Here is a 17,563-nt window from a genome sequence, read left to right as displayed (position 1 = left end):
AATCTCTTCACATACTGCCCAGTTTTTATTGCTCCTTATCTGTATCATTCCAGAACCTATCTCAGGCAGGAAATCATGTAGTAATGCATATACCTGCTAGCAGCTAATGTGTCTTCACACAATGTGTCTTAACTTTGCACGTAATCTTGGCCTGCTATTAGACACCCTTGTGCTAACTGAGTACCATTACCCCTTCTGGTTCACTTCTCTAGTAGCAGAAGATGGAGGTGCATTACTCCCTATGGATGGTCTGCATCCCAACCCTGCTGTCCACAACACAACGGCTTAGTTCAAGCACATTAGAACACATTTTCCCACCTGAGCTTAACAGTGAGAGCAGGTAAATGGTCTCTGGCAAAACTGTTTGTACATTCTGCAGGCACGAAGTCCAACAGAAAAGGATTTGTCTATAGGAATTCAGTGCCTTGATCCTACACAGTAGCACCCAGTAAGAACTTAAAAAGATTATTCCTTTTCCACTTGGAGGTAAACCCCTTTCTCAGCAAGCAGAGACACTGACCTGCTTGGTTCACTGAACAAGAAACTATTTAATATTGTTTCCTTCATGTTATTCCAAGCACAAACACATGCACTACTTACTGTATCACAGCCAGGCCCTACCATTACTTGCAGTTACATCATTACAGACAGTGGGCTAAGGGGTGTTCTTTGCACTCATCACCATATTACTCAAGTACTTCAAGCATTAATTGGTCTTTTCATAGCAAATCTGCAAAGTGAAAAAGTCCCCATTACAAGCAAAGAATGAGGGCAGAGTCAGGTCAAGACTTTCTCTGTTTGGACAGCCATCTGAAGATAAGAAGAGCCTGATTTTCTCACAGTACTTATGTCTAGAGCCTATCTAACACTATGAAGTCCAGCTACTTCACATACTCACCCATATTAATAAGCACAGACACACCTTGAGTGAAGGCACTTGGCAGGCTCTACAAATGGGCCTGAATTAACTGGGTCTAGAAACCCAGCCAGCCTGCTTCCCTGATTGAGAGGGACAGGTATAAAAAGTAATGAAAAAAAATGAAAATTTCTGAATTTAGAAAGCTTCTCCAAGGGGATGCAAATTGCTCTACAAACCAGGCTCTGATGAGATAGCAGACCTAAGTCAAGTGACTGAGAGGTCAGTTAGCGCCTTTGGCAAGCCTATGACCAGAGGGACAAGCACAGTGGGACCAAACACACCCAAATATAGAGCAGGGATGGCAGAGGGTCATTCCAGTAGCTGCTCCCTCTGGTCTGTGCTCTCAGATCACAGAAGCCACCCCACCTCCACTGAAACTGGAGAGAAGTGGATGTAAAGACAGGATGAAAAAGAGGTGAATCTACCAGCTGTACACAGTAGTATATAAACTAGCTATTACTATTGTGAGCTAAAAGTAGAGTAATTTAATTAGAATGAGTAACATGTATCCATGTCACACCAAGTATGAAGGGGAATTGTACTTTCTGTAAATTAAGTCCGTTAAATTAGGCATAACAAAATTCAGAGTGAATGCATCAGCCAAACTATGGATATTTGTTCAGACAGAACCTTCAAGTACCTGTTATACGAGGTATCACAAAAACATTGGCATGCATTTCAGTCTGCTGCACTAACATGACACACTGAATAAAAATACCAAAAAAACCTGCAACAAAACTTAGCACTCTCTGCTTCTCAATAACAGTTTGCAATAAATGTGTGTTATCTTAAAATACAAGGTGAATACTGACTCATTAACAAAAATAAAAATGGAAACATGGTTAAAATAAACGGATCTTTTACCCAAAGCAATATCTATTTGCATTTCCTCTATTCCTATACAAGTATTTGCATTTTGTATATATTATTTCAAGTAAAAACTTAAAGCCTTGCCCAAAGTGAGGCTAAACAGATAAATGAATTCTAGGCTAAATCTAAATTCCCCTCTTATTGAATAGCTCTATTATCTCCTTTTTAGTACATATAATCAATTTTGTCTTGATATTCTCTGTTACTTTTTCAAGCTCTCCTAGAAAACAATTTTCCAGTGTTAGCTTTTAAAAACTTCTAATGAGTATAGGTTCACTTGCAATTTACTGGCTAAATAAGCAACTGAAATCCCATGGGGAATTTTTCATCTCATTTAACAACAAACCTGTTTACAAGCTAAACCATGTTTTCTGAAATTGTTACCACTCGAACATTTGTCAGAAAACAAAATTATGAGAGGTTCATTACCAGGTATGAGTCACTAATAACCAGCAAGCCTCAAGAAACCCCTCTCACAGTGGAGCACCCTTAGTATCTGCTGTACAACTACACAGAAAAGCCACCATCCAAGAGGAGCTGCAATATAATTTTCACAGTTTTACTTCAGTGACAGCATCTAAGTAGCAAATACCTCTCCTAGCACTTTGGTTGCATTCTGAAACCCACAGGGTCCTGCAACATGGCATAGCCCAGCAGCAAAGGCAGGCAGGTGGGCAGCGTGAACACAAGGAGGCCACACTGCAAAAAATAGTTACAAAGGCTGTGGTTCCATGGACGTTTCTCACAGCCTACTTAGAGGCTTTCTGGATGATGAAGTCCTATTCTTTGCTCCCACAAGCGACTGTCATAAAATAGCTTTCACAAACAGACCCATTTTTAGATTAATTAGAAACAGAAAGGGCAAAGAAGCCCATTTGGAAGCTGTTCACTAACAATTAGAAATATCACTTTCTGATTCCTAGCCTGGGTTTGTTCATATCCAGCTTTTACCCTTCTGTTCTTGTGCTAACATTAACCTTTAGCTTAAATAAGTTTACGCTTGCCAATATTTACTCCCCTGCTTTATTAGTACATGGCAGCAACATCCGCTCTCAGCTTCCAGTCTGCTAGGCTAAGACACACTTCTTTAGTCTCAACTCACACATCCTCAGCACCTCTCCTCCCAGGACAATCCTGGTGTCCCCTGTGCTACTTCCACAACATAGTCTCTGATTTTTGCAAAGGCCCCCATCTCCTCCAAGCTGTTTGCTGGTTTCCTACAATGGCATATTAGAAATATTATGGAAATACAGGCAGATGAGACCTACTGCCCAGCTGGTCTTGTCACAGTGTAGCAAAAAGCAGGATGCAATCAGTGTTCTTAATAATTTCCCATTTGCGAAGCAGCAACACCTCCTTTCCCAACTATTTGTACAGCCTTGCACACTAGCAAGGGTAGACTAAATGAACCTATTGTTATTCCAAAGAGCCATTCCTTCTCCCTTCCTGGTCCAGTGCATAAGACTGCCTTTTTAACACGGTACTCCTACAGGCCAGAGATGGCACTGCTGCTCACCTGGTACCTCATCAACACGCAAACCTGAAGGCACAAGCCACCTTGCACAGCAAGACTCACTGCCTATGGTTCCCCATTAAATTAGCACTCAAACATTATCACAACTCTTCCAGCATCTGGTACCTGCATGCTTGAACAACAGATGAACATCTCAAGCTACATTTGGGACTTCAAGCCAGCTTTATGTCTCAATTTTTTGTAGCTTTACAGCACACAAAGGATGAAGTTGTCCATGTGTTCAGGAATGCTCCCTCCAGAACAGATATTGGATACCTTCATGTTCTCAAGCAACTTTCAGCAGAGATTGCACATCATAAACTTCACCCACACACTGCCAGGAAAGGCATTTCCTTACAGATTCAAAAACCAGAGAAAGAACTGATCCCACCTCTTCCAAGTAAATGTTTCAAATTAAACCAAAGGGGAAACACCAGAAAGCCCTTTTTGAAAGTTCCAGTGATTAACCTTCATAGCAATGGAAATGAACACACAACTTGATCTAGATTCTTGATCCAGGCTCATCTGACCAGTCTTCCACTATGCCACAAAATTATTCAGACTTTAAATATGAGCAGACAGTAAATGACTTCCTCATGGCCATGATATGATTTTAAAATCCTGTTTGGTTTCCAAGAACGAGTCTGGATGCAAAGAAAGTTCTCCTATCACCCAGCAAGAACTACCCCCTAACAGACTGTTCATTTTCTGTAACACAAGACCATCAAGCGGCTTGAATTCAATAAATCATTGACATTAAAATGTGAAAAAAATAAAAATGCTACCCTATTTTATATGCTAAGTAGAAACAGCCAGAACTGGAGTCATGCTTTCTTAAGGCATCACATTACACATTAACAGCATTTTGACTTCCAAATGCCACTTTTACAATGGGGAACAAGGTGGAAGGAGCAATCATCTTACTTAAATCCAGATGCACAGTACTAGAAGATTCCAGCTACAACAATCCTTAAACAACTCTGACAATTAGCTCAGAAGCATGCAAGGCAATCCTGCCCTACATCTAAACAAGTTGTGTAACCATGCAGCTTGGAGAATAAGAAACAAGTGAAAACAAACCAATACTCAAAGACAACATTTTGATGCATCAAACCCCTTTTTCTGACCTAATGCCTTCTTCTGTGAAGTCATGACATTCAAACTGCTTGCTAACGTTGCACAAATAGTTAACACTTCATTTATGACACTCTCAGCCAGTGCTGGTTAGCTCATAAAGCCCACTGTGATCTCTCCAGTGCAGCATTTCTTGTACAGATTGCTTCAGTAACACAAAACACTGGGAAATATCCCCTTCTCCCACACAGAGCCTTAAAAATAAGATTGCTAAGTCTGGCTCTCCCAACAGCCAATGCTATTTTTAAAGGGCTGTGTGTGTGGCAGGTAGGAGTCCCCCCACCCACATCTCCCATTGCACCCCTATTCTGAGCAGGAGAAACTGACTTACTCCCATGCTAGAAGAAGCAGTTTCTACTGATCAGCACTTTGTGTGATGACATGTTGAGGCAGCCAGGCACTGCAAGTTTCTGCACCCCAGCCCACATCAGACACAAGCCTCTATCGACAGAATCCAGTACTGCAACTTTCTGCCATTACATCCCCAAAACAATGTGCTAAGAGGGGAGTTTTGCATAAGGTGGCAACGGTAGCCTCAGCACCAACATTTTTACTATTCTTATACAGCATTTAGTAGATACTATTTAGAGACCTTGGTCAACACTGCAAACAGATCTGGGTTCCACTTTTCCTGAAAGCTTCAGGTGATTGCTGCCAAAGGTCCTGGGAAAACAAAAGCACTTGCTGAACAAGTATTTGAAAAGTTTTGGTACAACTGTGAATGGAAACTGGGCAGCACAAGGCAGGGGAAAACAGTTTGCTGGAGTTCATTCCAGTTCAGAGGTGGTCTGTGCACATGGATAGTTCCTTCACCCTGCAACTCGTAACTCACTTCTGGAGTTAACAAACACTGAAATTGCCATGACCAGATTGTCTAAAAGAAATTATGCTAGAGACAAAAGGGCAGCAATTCTGGGTACATAGTCCAATTTGGAACCTAGGAGCTGCACAAAACATAAGGTCATGTATCCTCATTGCCAGCCACCTGCTGCTATCCACATCTTGTTCTCTGAGAGGTACAATTCCCATGGAGGGAAGGGTGGTGAATTACACCTTTTCCTTCAGAAAACATCAATATGTTAGAATTCAAATCTGTTTCACAGAATCATAGTGAATTTGAACAGGAATATTACTCTGGTCTAACACATTGAAACAGGGGAAGGAACTGGGAAGGGCCACTCCCTAGAAGAGTATTGCAGCTTAGCAGTCAACGTGCTTTCCTAAACCATGGGAAACCTAGATTAAAATCTCAGTATTGCCCAGTTTATATCAAGAACTAGAGTCCTTTTCCCCCCTTATTCTAGATATACTATGTCTTAAAGTGCTGGCTCTTCCAAAGTGATCTCCCATTTGACATACCTCAGTCAATCTCAGAAAGTCAAAACCAGAAAATCTAATTCCACCCCAAAACCATCCCCACTTCCCAAAAGCACTAGCTGCTTTCCATCCAGCATTACTTCAGAAGTCAAACACAAAGTGTTTCAAGTAAAAAAAAAGTAATAAAGAAAAGATAATATAATAGCAGACTATCCACATGCATCCCAGTACTGCCTTTATGATCTTACAAGTCAGAAGACAGACACACACACTTCAGCCAAAACACATTACTTGCACTTAATGTGCAGTGCAGTGCTGGCACAAAGTAAGAGATGCATGTGATTGTGGAACAACCCATGTTTGTAACCTATATGCCACATGCTGCACAAACGTCTCCCTTTTAGTTTTAAGAAAAACAATAGAATAACTTAGGAAGAAAAATAAGTTACACTTGGATTCCTATTAAGAGGCTTTGTAAGCATTTTGACTTACAGATCTGTAGAATTTACAATACAAACCTAGAGAAACAAAGCTATAGCCCTGAATGCTACTGCAGATCAGGAAAAGAAATAATGTATCAGGGTTCTATGCATCCTCATGGAGGCTGTCTCTGGTCTTGCAAACCCGTAGTAGGCTTGCAGTGAAACACTAAGAGAGCATTACAGGAAAGGCAGCTATGCACTCTGCAAACTCCTGTTACAACTAAGAAAATTCCTCAAGTTTGTTTGAGATTCTTCTAGCCAGCAACAGGAAGGTATGGAGAAACTTGGTAGCTAGTGAAGGGGACAGATGTCCTGTGTGCTGGGGAATACTCACCATCAACAACAAAACTGTTTTTCAGGAGAGAGGAATAGAAGTGGAGTGTCAGTACACTGACACGTTCAGAGAAGCTTGCAGAAAATTCTGTTATCAATATGAACAGGCTCCTAGCTGGTGTGGTGATTATGGAAAGTATTTCTGACCAGCATGTTGATCGTAAGAGAGCATTTATCTTAATTTTAGCATAACTACTCTAAGAAGGGCAAGTTTACTCATTTTTGCATGAGATAAGGTTATCAAAACATTATTCAAAGATCATAGCAGCAGCTAATGAAGGCACACTATTTTCTTGTGTGTACACACAAATAATCATCTCTTTGCTGTATCATAACAGTTAAAATTTAATGTAGAGCAGGTTTTAAAATTATAGCAGGTCTCAGGGTATTTCAGTAAAGATACATAAACATGCATTTTATTCCAAAAAGATCCAAGTATGCTGGTATCTTATTTAAGACACTCTGAGATGAAAGAAGCTTTTCCTCCTCTGAGTACAGTGTGTTAGCTGAACCTTCCCTGGCAGAGAGGCAACAAGAGCAGAAACAAGCACAGACTGTTCAAGACCTGGGGAATCACCCCACACAAAAAGCTTCCCTGGAAAAGCCATGAAGGGCCTTGGAGAGCCCCACAAGACTTGCTAGTCTGCAAACTCAGATGCAGCAGAGGGAAGCAAGACTGTGGCATGGGGAGACAACAGAACACCTGCACTGCATTTGTATTTAAATACTTTCAAAATAATTATTGTTGTGCAATCCCTAAGGGATCTGAAAGCTGCATATGGATGTTCTAGACAAGGAATGCAGGATGCATTTGACTGCCATTGTGAGCACAGCAACCTGACAACAGCCTCTGCACTACAGTGGGCAGTGACCCTTGGATGACACCTTTCCTACACTGACCTGCTCTCCTCTCCAGTGTAGGAAAAACATTTTCATGAGCACAAGGATGTTCTACAGATCCCCACCAGCCTTGATCCCTTGGACATTTGATCAGCAATACTGGTACTTTGGTGGAGGTTAAAAATAACCTTCATAAATGCAACAGGTAGAAAAGAAGGAAAACGTAACTGGAGAGCTAGTTTTTCTGTATTAAGAGAAGTTTCTAGTAACTCTAGAGTCGCAGTGCTTCAGTTTGCTGCTTTGCCACTGTGTGGGAGGCTTTGAAAACGCAGAGCTTACTCATCCTCACGGGACTGATAAAAAGGCACCTAGGCAACAAAGCTTACAGGAAGTAAAAGGCCCAAAGTAAACTACTGTGTGGACTGCACAGTTCATGAGAGGTGGAAAGGGGCAGTTTCTAATCTTTCAGTGAGCAGCTCAAAGCAGGCGTGTGCCGCAGTGGCCACCCAGACTGGTGTACAGTATGTGGTTTTACTGATCAGAGGGCCTGGATTCACATGTGGGGAGTGTGGGCAGGCAGGCAGCTTACAACTGAACTAGCAACTAAAACTGCATCAGTTGGTGCCTTGCTGGTCTCCTCACTAACAGTGGAATTGCCAAAGCCCATCAAGGACTCCGCAGGGCACTCCGCAGCTACATAAGGAGGGAATAGTGGTGGCTTACACCTACAGCTTCCTGTCTCAAAACAGAATTAGGGCTTCATACTCCAAAATCACCCTCCCTCAACCAAGGATTTAAAAAGTGAGACCCTGATGGTTCTTAAATATTTGCAAGTACTGGATCAGAAATACTGACTGTATTACTGTGGGGCATGGGAAAGTAAGACTGAAGCTACAAGCTGATTGGGTACCTGTAAGACTAGAGGAGTACACTCATTTAGTACGAAGCTGCAGATGCTTATCGTATTTCAGAATAACAATGTCATGAACTACATCTGTCCTCTCAGCATGTGATCCAGGTTACATAACAGTCAAAAAGAACAGACATTTAAAGAGGAATATAATAAAGTAAAAATAATTGGTACACAATGGCATCAAGAAGAAGAAAAAACAAAGATAAAACACTGCCCCAATGACTTTGAGTTTGAAATGAAAAAGAGTAAATTGATGTATTTAATCTTCTGATGCAAGAGGAAAATTATGAATAAGGGATTTTCCCCTCATAAGCAAACTCAATTTAAGTGGATAAAAATCTCAGACCCCACACTCTCTTGTAATACTCAAAATACACTGGAAAGAATTGGTTAGAAAGGTCATCTGATGATTTGACTGAATTTTTCTTCTTCTCCAGTCCACCAATTCCTTTGTGTTGTTGAAAACTGAGATTCAAATTAGTGTAACTTTAAAAGTAACACAGCCATGTCCCTAGCTGAAGGCTATTTATAGCTAAGGAGGGCTGCAAGTTGAAGAAGGAATAGCTGTGTTTGTTCTTCTGCTGCTAAAGAAGCTCACACAGAGGGACTGCAGCAGACAAGTTATCAATTAATCCATCTTTGTAGACAATGTTTTAAGTGTGAAGGTGAGAATTATTGAGTCATTCCTCTCCCAGCTGAAAACCCTAGTTTAATTCAGTCATAATTAAGTTTCCTCTTCACAAACACAGAAAGAGAACAAACAAAACAGCAGAAGTAAAGAAAAAGATGTGCATGCTACCACAAAGCTTTTTTTAACATGCACAGTTACAAATTTGTGCCATTTTATAACTGTCAAATCTTAATTAAAATACTACATTTCTGACTCACGGTGCTGTAGGATGCACATATATTATTCACATGAATATTAATCTCTTTCCAGGTAGGAGGCTGAATTGCTCAGGGGATTTATAATCACATCACATATGGAAACTTGTTGGGTGTCTTTTTTCTTTCCCTTTTTCTTTTCTTTCTTTCAATTTTCAGCCAAATCATTAACAATTAAGAGTCATAAGAACCATTTCAGTAGTCTGAAAGGGATCCAGCAGCTCAGATCAGTGAGGTGGAGCTCCATGTGTATTAATGAAATGATATTGTGCATTAATGAAGAGAAACTTTGAAAAGAGCTGGAGTCATCTCTTCAGACATTAAGGATGTAAGCAGTTGTGCTACCCATTAGAATGTAAGAGGAGGACAGTCCTCTTGAAAGCTTCTAGGTAATGAGAAAAGTTGGGAAGATGTTAATGGGGTAATTGGAGAAATGAGACATGATATTCTCTAACAACAGAACCAGCTGCTTAGACTATCATCACAGGGACCTTCTAAATTCTGGTATGTATCTGGATAGTCTTGTGTTTGCATCACTGACTTTTCCAGGAGTATCCTGATGATGATGCATAAGGTGCAGAAAGCAATTAGCATAGATGTTCTTCTAAGTGTGAGCAAAAGTACAAAGAGAAATGAGGATGCAAATGCATCTGAGAAAACTGGTGGTCTGCCTGGTATCTTGGAAGGAAAGGAATTGCATAAGCTAGAAAAACACTATGTAATTCAAGAACACAAACTAATAAAACTCAGAAAATCATTAGACAGGCCTCATGAGAAGCAGGCCTAAAGGACGAGGAGTTCAGGAAGCTATTAATGGTTAATGAAATGGCATTAACAGACTAAAATCACAAGCTACCCCAGTGAAGGGGAAGGAGAGGACACTCAATGAGAGACCTGTCAAAAAAAAAAAAAAAAAAATCCCAAGCACTTCAGGGGGCTTGAACCTTCAACTACAAGGTATCTTCTTGATGAAGTTTTTGAGGACAAGCATGATTGTATAGAAAAGAAATGAGAAGGCTGAAGCACAAAATTCAACACATAGCAGTTAACACACAATGCAACAGAAAAACCACAATTGCTACACACATTTGAGGACGCCTTAATTGCTTCAGGTCCTCATTGACAGGGACAACTGTAGTCAAGCAGCTGACAGAATTAATATTGCTCTTAAGAAAAAAACAAAAAAGAAAAAAGTTTAACAAGTTACAAAACCAGGCTTCAGCAAAGGAAAAAAATGAAAGCAAACAGAAAAGGTAGTTATTTCTAAGTCAGATGGCCATGGTAAATCTTCATCCTCAGATACTATGTTGCAACACTGACAATCACAAAGCACTAAAAACTAGAAAAAACAGGCGATGTACTTGAAGATATGAAAAGGGCAAAGCAAGCATTTATGCTTAAAAAATAGGAAAAGGAGGACTTGGATAATTGTGAAAGCACTAACTTGACTTTTTCCCTCCCCTCCTGGGAACTGAGACTGGAACAAATAATCAAATTATTTGCAAATCTTCTAGAACATAAAAAGGAGAGAAATAACAGTGAGCATGGTTTCATCAAGAGCATAACTGTGTCAAATGCATTTAACTTCCTTCTAAGACAAGGTAAATTAGTCTTAGGGGTAGGAGAAGAACAGTAGAAGTTTTATATCCTGAGGTCCAGATGAAACTGCTATAATACATGCAAACACACTTGAAAAAATTATACTCAGGGTAGCCAAACTCAAAGAATTTATCAATTTGAGCCCTTCGGATAGCTCTGGTAGCAGAGTGCCTGGCAGCTTGGGTACTACAAAACTTTTTCACATACAACTTGAAGATTTTGTAGGCATAAAAGGAAGAGATAGACAGCAACGTGCTTAAGGAATTAAAAAACAAAACAAACAAAAAAAAAACAACAATTCCAAGTGCAAAGCCATATTTAGCTGTAATCCAACATAGATTAAGCTGGAGAACAACTGATAAATCACTTTTTCAGAAAGAACTTCAGCTCTGGAAAGGGTAAGAGGCTATCTATGTATCAGTATTAGCCTGCGATAAAAAAGCATCATCAGAGCAGGATACCCAGTATCTTGGGATACCAGGATCATAGCCTAGAGAACAAAGGTTTCATTGCTCTGTAGGGAACGTGGTCAGGCTCTCAGCTGGGTTTCTACACTCAGCTTTGGACACTGCACTTAAGGGAAAACAAAGAAAGAGGAAAAGAAAAAAGACTGATTAAAGAGTGCCTAAAGCAAAACCTTACAAGAAAAGGCTAAAAGAAAAAGGGTCACTTAGTGAATGTGAGAAGAGGGAGGAGGGCGTTTCCACCCCTCTTTGCAGCAGCCCTTCACTACCACAGAGAGTAAGGGAATTGGTTCTTCTCCTTTACTCCTTGTCCTAATCATGAGAAATTTATTTTTGCAGCACAAGAGAGATCGAGAGCAGAGGTTAGGAGAAGCCTTTGAAAAGTAAAGACAGCTAAACCCTGGAGCAGGCTTAGAAACATAGAACAGTGAAGACTGGAAGGGACACCTCACACTACAGAAGGCTGCACAACGCTTCTGGAAAGCTCTCTTTTTTTTTTTTAAGGGAATTTTGGATCAACAGTTGTTAGGAGTGGTCAAGGCAAGTAAAAAACCATCACATTTTGCTATCATAACTAAACCAGTCTTCTGCAACAGTCATGTCAAAGCATGTCTTCTTTCCAATTTGGCAGAAACACAAAGATTCATGTTGAACCCCCTTATACTCTTACAGAAAAAAGAAAGACAAATATCCAGGGAGAGGTATCACGGAATCTCTTGTCCCTTCCAGTATGTTTGTGCACTTGTTTTCCATAAGGCACTGAAACTGTTCCGCTTGCATGCTCCACAAAACCACAACAGTTCCTTTTCTTCTTAGATACTAGCAGTGTTCTTAAATTTCATTTTCCATGTCATAATGACAGTTTTCACCTGAATCCCTTCTGCTCAGAAGTTAAGTAACACAGTAATTGTCAAATGGAAAAGAATTTACAGCCCAGATGAGCCAAGGGAAAAACAGTTTCTGCTATGGCACTTCAGATGCCTCCCAAGATACACACACAAAAAACCCACAATTTTTCCTAAAAATCTGAAAAAAATCCAGAAAAGAAAGAAATGGTCTACTGATAGACAGATACTGTAAGATAATTTCTTATAAAAACAAAACAAGAGCACTACAGAAGAATGTAGTATTTCTAAATGAAATATATTAACTCTGCACTTTGGGAAGCAGGCAACAGTTTATCATCTATAAGAATACGAACAACATATGTTATCTTTCTATGGACATAGAGATGGATGAAAGCATAAGACTCCTTTTGAGAAAAAAAACACAACTTTTTGGGTCTTAATCGCTGTTTTCTAAAACAAGACTGTTTATACTGTTGAAGAAAATGTCACCACCTTTTTACTTTTGACTTCCCAAATCAAGATTATTTATTTTTAAAATCTTCCTTTCATGAGATGGAAATACCAAGACTAATTATACACCCACTTTCAATTAGTATATATAAAAATATTTGATGTAAAGTTTCCCAAGGAACATTTTCACACGACAAATAATATTGATGCCTCCTACTAAGCTAACAAGCTATCGAGTTGCCTTGAGAAAAAGCCTTAATTTTGAACAGTTTAACACAAACCATTTAGTCCCAGACATTATTGTTACTATTTACAAATTCAGAGCTAATTTCTCTGCTACTGCATATTTTCTGATATTAATCTTCAGTTCCATACAGTAACGTTCAAAAATGTTTGGTAGAATTAGATAGCTCTAAAACCATCACTACATGCTGCAGTCTTATACATTTGAGTACATTTTGTCTGCAAAATATTGAAACTATAAGAGGTGCTTTACAAGGAAAAAGAAATGAAACCTTCAGCCAAAGATCTAAAACCCAAGTAGCAAAGAGAAGAAGTGAAGAAATACTCCATCCTACCTCCTGAAGCTGCAGACGAACTTTGTTAATGGCTCTAATCCAATGGGCTCTTGCTGGAGGAAATGGTGGTGGCTCAATGTCACCATTGTAGCTTAAAGACAAGAAACAGAAAAATCACTAAATGAAAAACACTTATCTGTAGAACCAGAGATTCAGCATTACACAATGCAATCACAGCTGCACAGCTGCAGCTCTGGAAGCTGAAGTAGCCCATGGGCTCAGCTCAGCACAGCCCTGTACTTGCTCTGGGAAGCAAGAGGCTAAAGCAAAGGAATCCTTATGCACAGGAACCATGTTTGAAAATTATATAAGCTAGGATACAATCCAGCCCCAGGAGTAAGATTATGTTGGTCAAAACATCAGGCAAGCAGTCTAAGATACCTGATCAGGTCAGTTCAACACGTTGGTATCATAAATGCAGATGAAAGATTTTCCATACCCACACCTGTTGCAGGTCCTTTCTGATCATTGTCTCTTCCTGCTCACCCCCACTGCTATGAATTTACAGCCCTCTTCAGTGGAAACACTCGCAGGGTTCAGCTGTGGTTTTCCCTGCTCATTGCACCTTTCTCACTCCACTCTTTCCTACAGCTTTTCAAAAGGGCACATCCATCTGGCAGCAGTGCTTCATCTTAGTGTCCCACAGCACATTTTACTCTCCCTGACCTCAGGATACATCAGACCTTTGGTTGCATTCCTTCTCTTTTATGTTGCTGAGGGGTAAATCACAGAAACAAAAATCCTTCTGTCTGCAAAGCACCCCACACTGCCAAAAAGTATAAAATATATATATATATGGCTGAAAGTAACATAAATTCATCCTACACATCTAGCTCAGGTGCAACTCTAAGGATCAACATTCAGAGCTTCATTACATGCATATTCCACGGAGACAGGAAAGCACTGACAGAGAGTGGAGAGAAAGGGAGACAGTGATGCAGGAGTATCCAAGTTATGTGCCTACATTAGCTTGAAATAGACTATGTGAATAACCTTCCCTGTGAGCAAATACAGGCCAGCCATTCTGGAACAAGACTCTTGGTGGTCTATAAGGAGAAGAGGAAAGTGAGTCAGTTTAAAAACAGTTTAAAACTTGTTATAGTCTTGTTTTCCTCTTTCACGTCTTTAGTGTAAGGGTTGCCTACACATGAACTGCTGTGGTTAATTCTCTCACGTAAGCACAGTGACACCAGCTGTACCCTCCAAAGGGTACAGACAACCAGACATCTTTCCATGGATCTAACTGCACCAGATGAGAACACTCCCTTGTACTTCCCAAAGTATAACCACAACCACACTAGGGGATGCAATTATTTGATTACCTCAAGAAAAAATGTCACTCTCAAAGTTAAATAGTGAAATTTGAAATTTCTGTAGAACCTGTACAAAACCTAGTGCATTAATTCCCAAAGCTTAGCTGAAATACTTTTGAGGACTGTTTTCAATACTGGTGAGAGCTTGGAAAGCTCAAGTGCAAGGACAAGAAAAGCTGCTACAGTGAGTCAGAACAACATGTCTATTCATCCTTTAATTCTACAGCCTATAGCTACTTAAACACTAACTCTTAACTGTGGTAGCCTGCTACACAAAAAAGGAACTAGTGTGGCTCTAATCATTACTACATGTAGTTCTTAGTTGCTCATATGTAAGCTTGATCACACATGAGCAATGGAAGCAGCCATCTGTGGGCCAGACTACATCCATCAAACCAGCAACAGAAAATAACATCAAACAAGCTTCGAGGCACTAGTAGCCATTCCTTTTCCCATACACAGTAGGCATAGTTTAACCTTAGCCAATGTCTCATAAATAACTGGTCCTGCACATAAAGATGTTTAAAGATCAGAAGCATCATATTAATTGTTAGAGAAGGCCGGAAGCACATTGTATATAATGTGCCCCAGGAAACAGCAAAGAGAAGAGTCTGAGTTAGTTAATCTTTGAGTTAGTTGAAAAGAACTCAGTAGTAGTTTCACCTACCTCACTTGAGGTCTTGCACCAATATCCTTGGGCTTCTCAAGTTCCAGAGGTAACTTAGCTGCAGAATGGTTTGCATGTTTCTCCTCTGTCTCACAGACCTTTTCCTCCTCTCCTTTGCCACGAGGCTCCTCTTGCTCCCTGAGCCCCTGACCATCCTTCTGGTAGCTGCCCGAACTGTGGTAGGAATGATTTGACTGTCTTTCCTGGTGATCATCTTCTTGCTCAGAGCCATGGGCACTTTCATGGGAATGGTCCAGCTCACTCAGGTGAGAGCTTCCCTGGCTGACATTACAAGAGGAGCCATATCTACTACTGCCAGCAGGACTATGAGAGAATAAGAAAGTCCATCAGAAAAAAAAACAACAGTGGTTTAGAGAAATACAAAGCAATCTGCACAGCTATCAGACTGAGTTGGATGCTACATATTACTGAAAAGACATGTTATGTTAATACTTTACTATTATGCTCCCACAGCTAGGTCTAGACTTTGGAACCTCAACATTTTGGTAGGCAGTAGGAATAGTTACAACACAGCCTACCCACTGATAAGACTATATACACTTCTGGTCTTTCTTGTACCAGCTGACTACTTTTTCATCTTACATCAGCTGGAAACTGCCAGTGAGGATATTCTAATAACCAGACATGAGTAAGAATGGAAACATAGCAATTCAGAGTGGAAGTGTTTCTATCTTGTACAGTTTCATGGCAGCTAAGGTCTCTACCATCATCATTTAAGCTGCCTATTAACTTCCTAAAGTTAATACATATTGTATGTTTATGATCAAATACAAAGCGACAAGATTAAGGTTGTCAAGACCATCAATTTAAAACCTTTGATAAAAGTAGAACAGTTCTTCAAAGCGGAGCCACATGTCTCACTTCATAGAGCTTTTTCAATAATTTAATTTATATAAAAAAACAATGCCACAGGGGCATGATCGCTCTTAGTCAAGACACCACTTCCAGGACTGAATTCCTAGAATCCCCACACAAAATACCATGGATGGAAATTTCTCATGCAGTGAGGAAAACCACAGCCAAGAATTAAGACGCACAAATGTTGCTTTGTCTTGCACACTCAGGAGAATTTGAAGCCAGATAGGAAGTTTCAGGAGTGCAGCACTGCAACTGTATGATCAGAGGCACACGTTTCACTTGCATCACACAGAGATACAAGTTTAGCAAATCCCAGTTTTGATTTTTGAGGGCAATTGTAACTTGACACATGCACAAGATGGATTACACACTCATGGAATACTGATTACTTCCTTTAGTGGCTTTCCTAACTGCATGAAATAACCTTTGCACAGATTCTAGGAAGAGCAAGCATTAGAATACCTCCACTGTTATATCAGAAAACACTTTAAATCTTCAGTAATGTGAAATTAACCTTATTAGTTCTATAGTATACCAGCAGTAAGTAAAACTTATTTCTAAAATTAAAAGCCTTTACCTTGCATTTTGAAAACAAACTGCTCATTCCTTCCAATACATTCTACCTACTATTACTTTTTTATTAGCAAATACAACATAACTAGGACTAAACAATAAAGCAAAGTGAATCAAATGCAGCAGAATTAAGACACAAAGAATACAATTTCTGAAAGGCTAATGAAATTAGCACCAAAAGCATCTTATTCAGTAGGGCACAGAATAAGAACATGGGAAACCAATTACACTTAGAGAAAAAAGAGTGGGAAAAGGAAAGAAAATGGTCTAAGGGCTGGTGCGTAACTAATCACTCATTTTGCCACATCCTCTGTGGCAGTTATTAGCACTACTACAAACACTTGACAACAAGTAGGGAGCAGGGAACTACAAACATCAGACACTAAGGCCAACATCTACTGCTGCAGTATTGCATTATAAATGGTCAAAAACTTGAAGCCATTTATTATGCCTCATTTGTAACTAGCCTTTTCTCATTCAGTTGTTCCGTGCTATTCAGATCTGCAGCCTGTGTGCTAGGATTAAGTGTTGCTCCATTAGGAGCAGAATTAAGCTCAGCTTCCTTCATTTCAGGCTTGTCTGGTGTGGTCTCTTCTGCCTGATCTTCCTTCTGTAGTTCACCTGAAATTGCGTTCTGCTGATCTTCTGACTCTTTATCAAATTTCTCTCCCTCATCTTTGTTGGATGTATCATCGACAGCGCTTGCAGCCGGTGGTTCTTCAGAAAGTTCATTGTCTACAGCATCAGGCTGCTTTGAAGACAAGTTTACTTCTATATTTGCATCAGTCTGTTGATCGGAAACCGATTTCGATTTTTCGTCTGAACTAACTGAGACCAATTTTGAGGTTTTATCTGAACTGACTGTTCCTAACACCTTGTCATCTGATTTTGATAAAGCCTGTGGTGGTACATGTGGTTCCCTCTTGGCAGAGGTCTCCTTGTTCTCTCTTTGCCAGGGAAAGGAGAAATCTAGCTTTTTCCCAAAT

At 40.0% G+C, this 17,563-nt stretch overlaps 1 protein-coding gene across 1 annotated transcript in view; it reads right to left on the bottom strand.

The window, feature by feature from the left end:
* UNC13B (unc-13 homolog B) overlaps window positions 1-17,563 on the bottom strand; it is a 219,650-nt gene that overhangs the window by 118,547 nt on the left and 83,540 nt on the right. The window contains exons 9-10 of the mRNA XM_051642006.1: window positions 15,126-15,449; window positions 13,146-13,236 (exon numbers count right to left, since the gene is read on the bottom strand). Of these exons, the coding sequence (XP_051497966.1) occupies window positions 13,146-13,236; window positions 15,126-15,449 (415 nt within the window). The remainder of the gene's footprint in view (window positions 1-13,145; window positions 13,237-15,125; window positions 15,450-17,563) is intronic.

Source organism: Apus apus, chromosome Z (assembly GCF_020740795.1).
Source record: "Apus apus isolate bApuApu2 chromosome Z, bApuApu2.pri.cur, whole genome shotgun sequence".
Taxonomy (NCBI): Eukaryota; Metazoa; Chordata; class Aves; order Apodiformes; family Apodidae; genus Apus; species Apus apus.
This window is presented reverse-complemented; position numbering and strand designations above follow the sequence as displayed.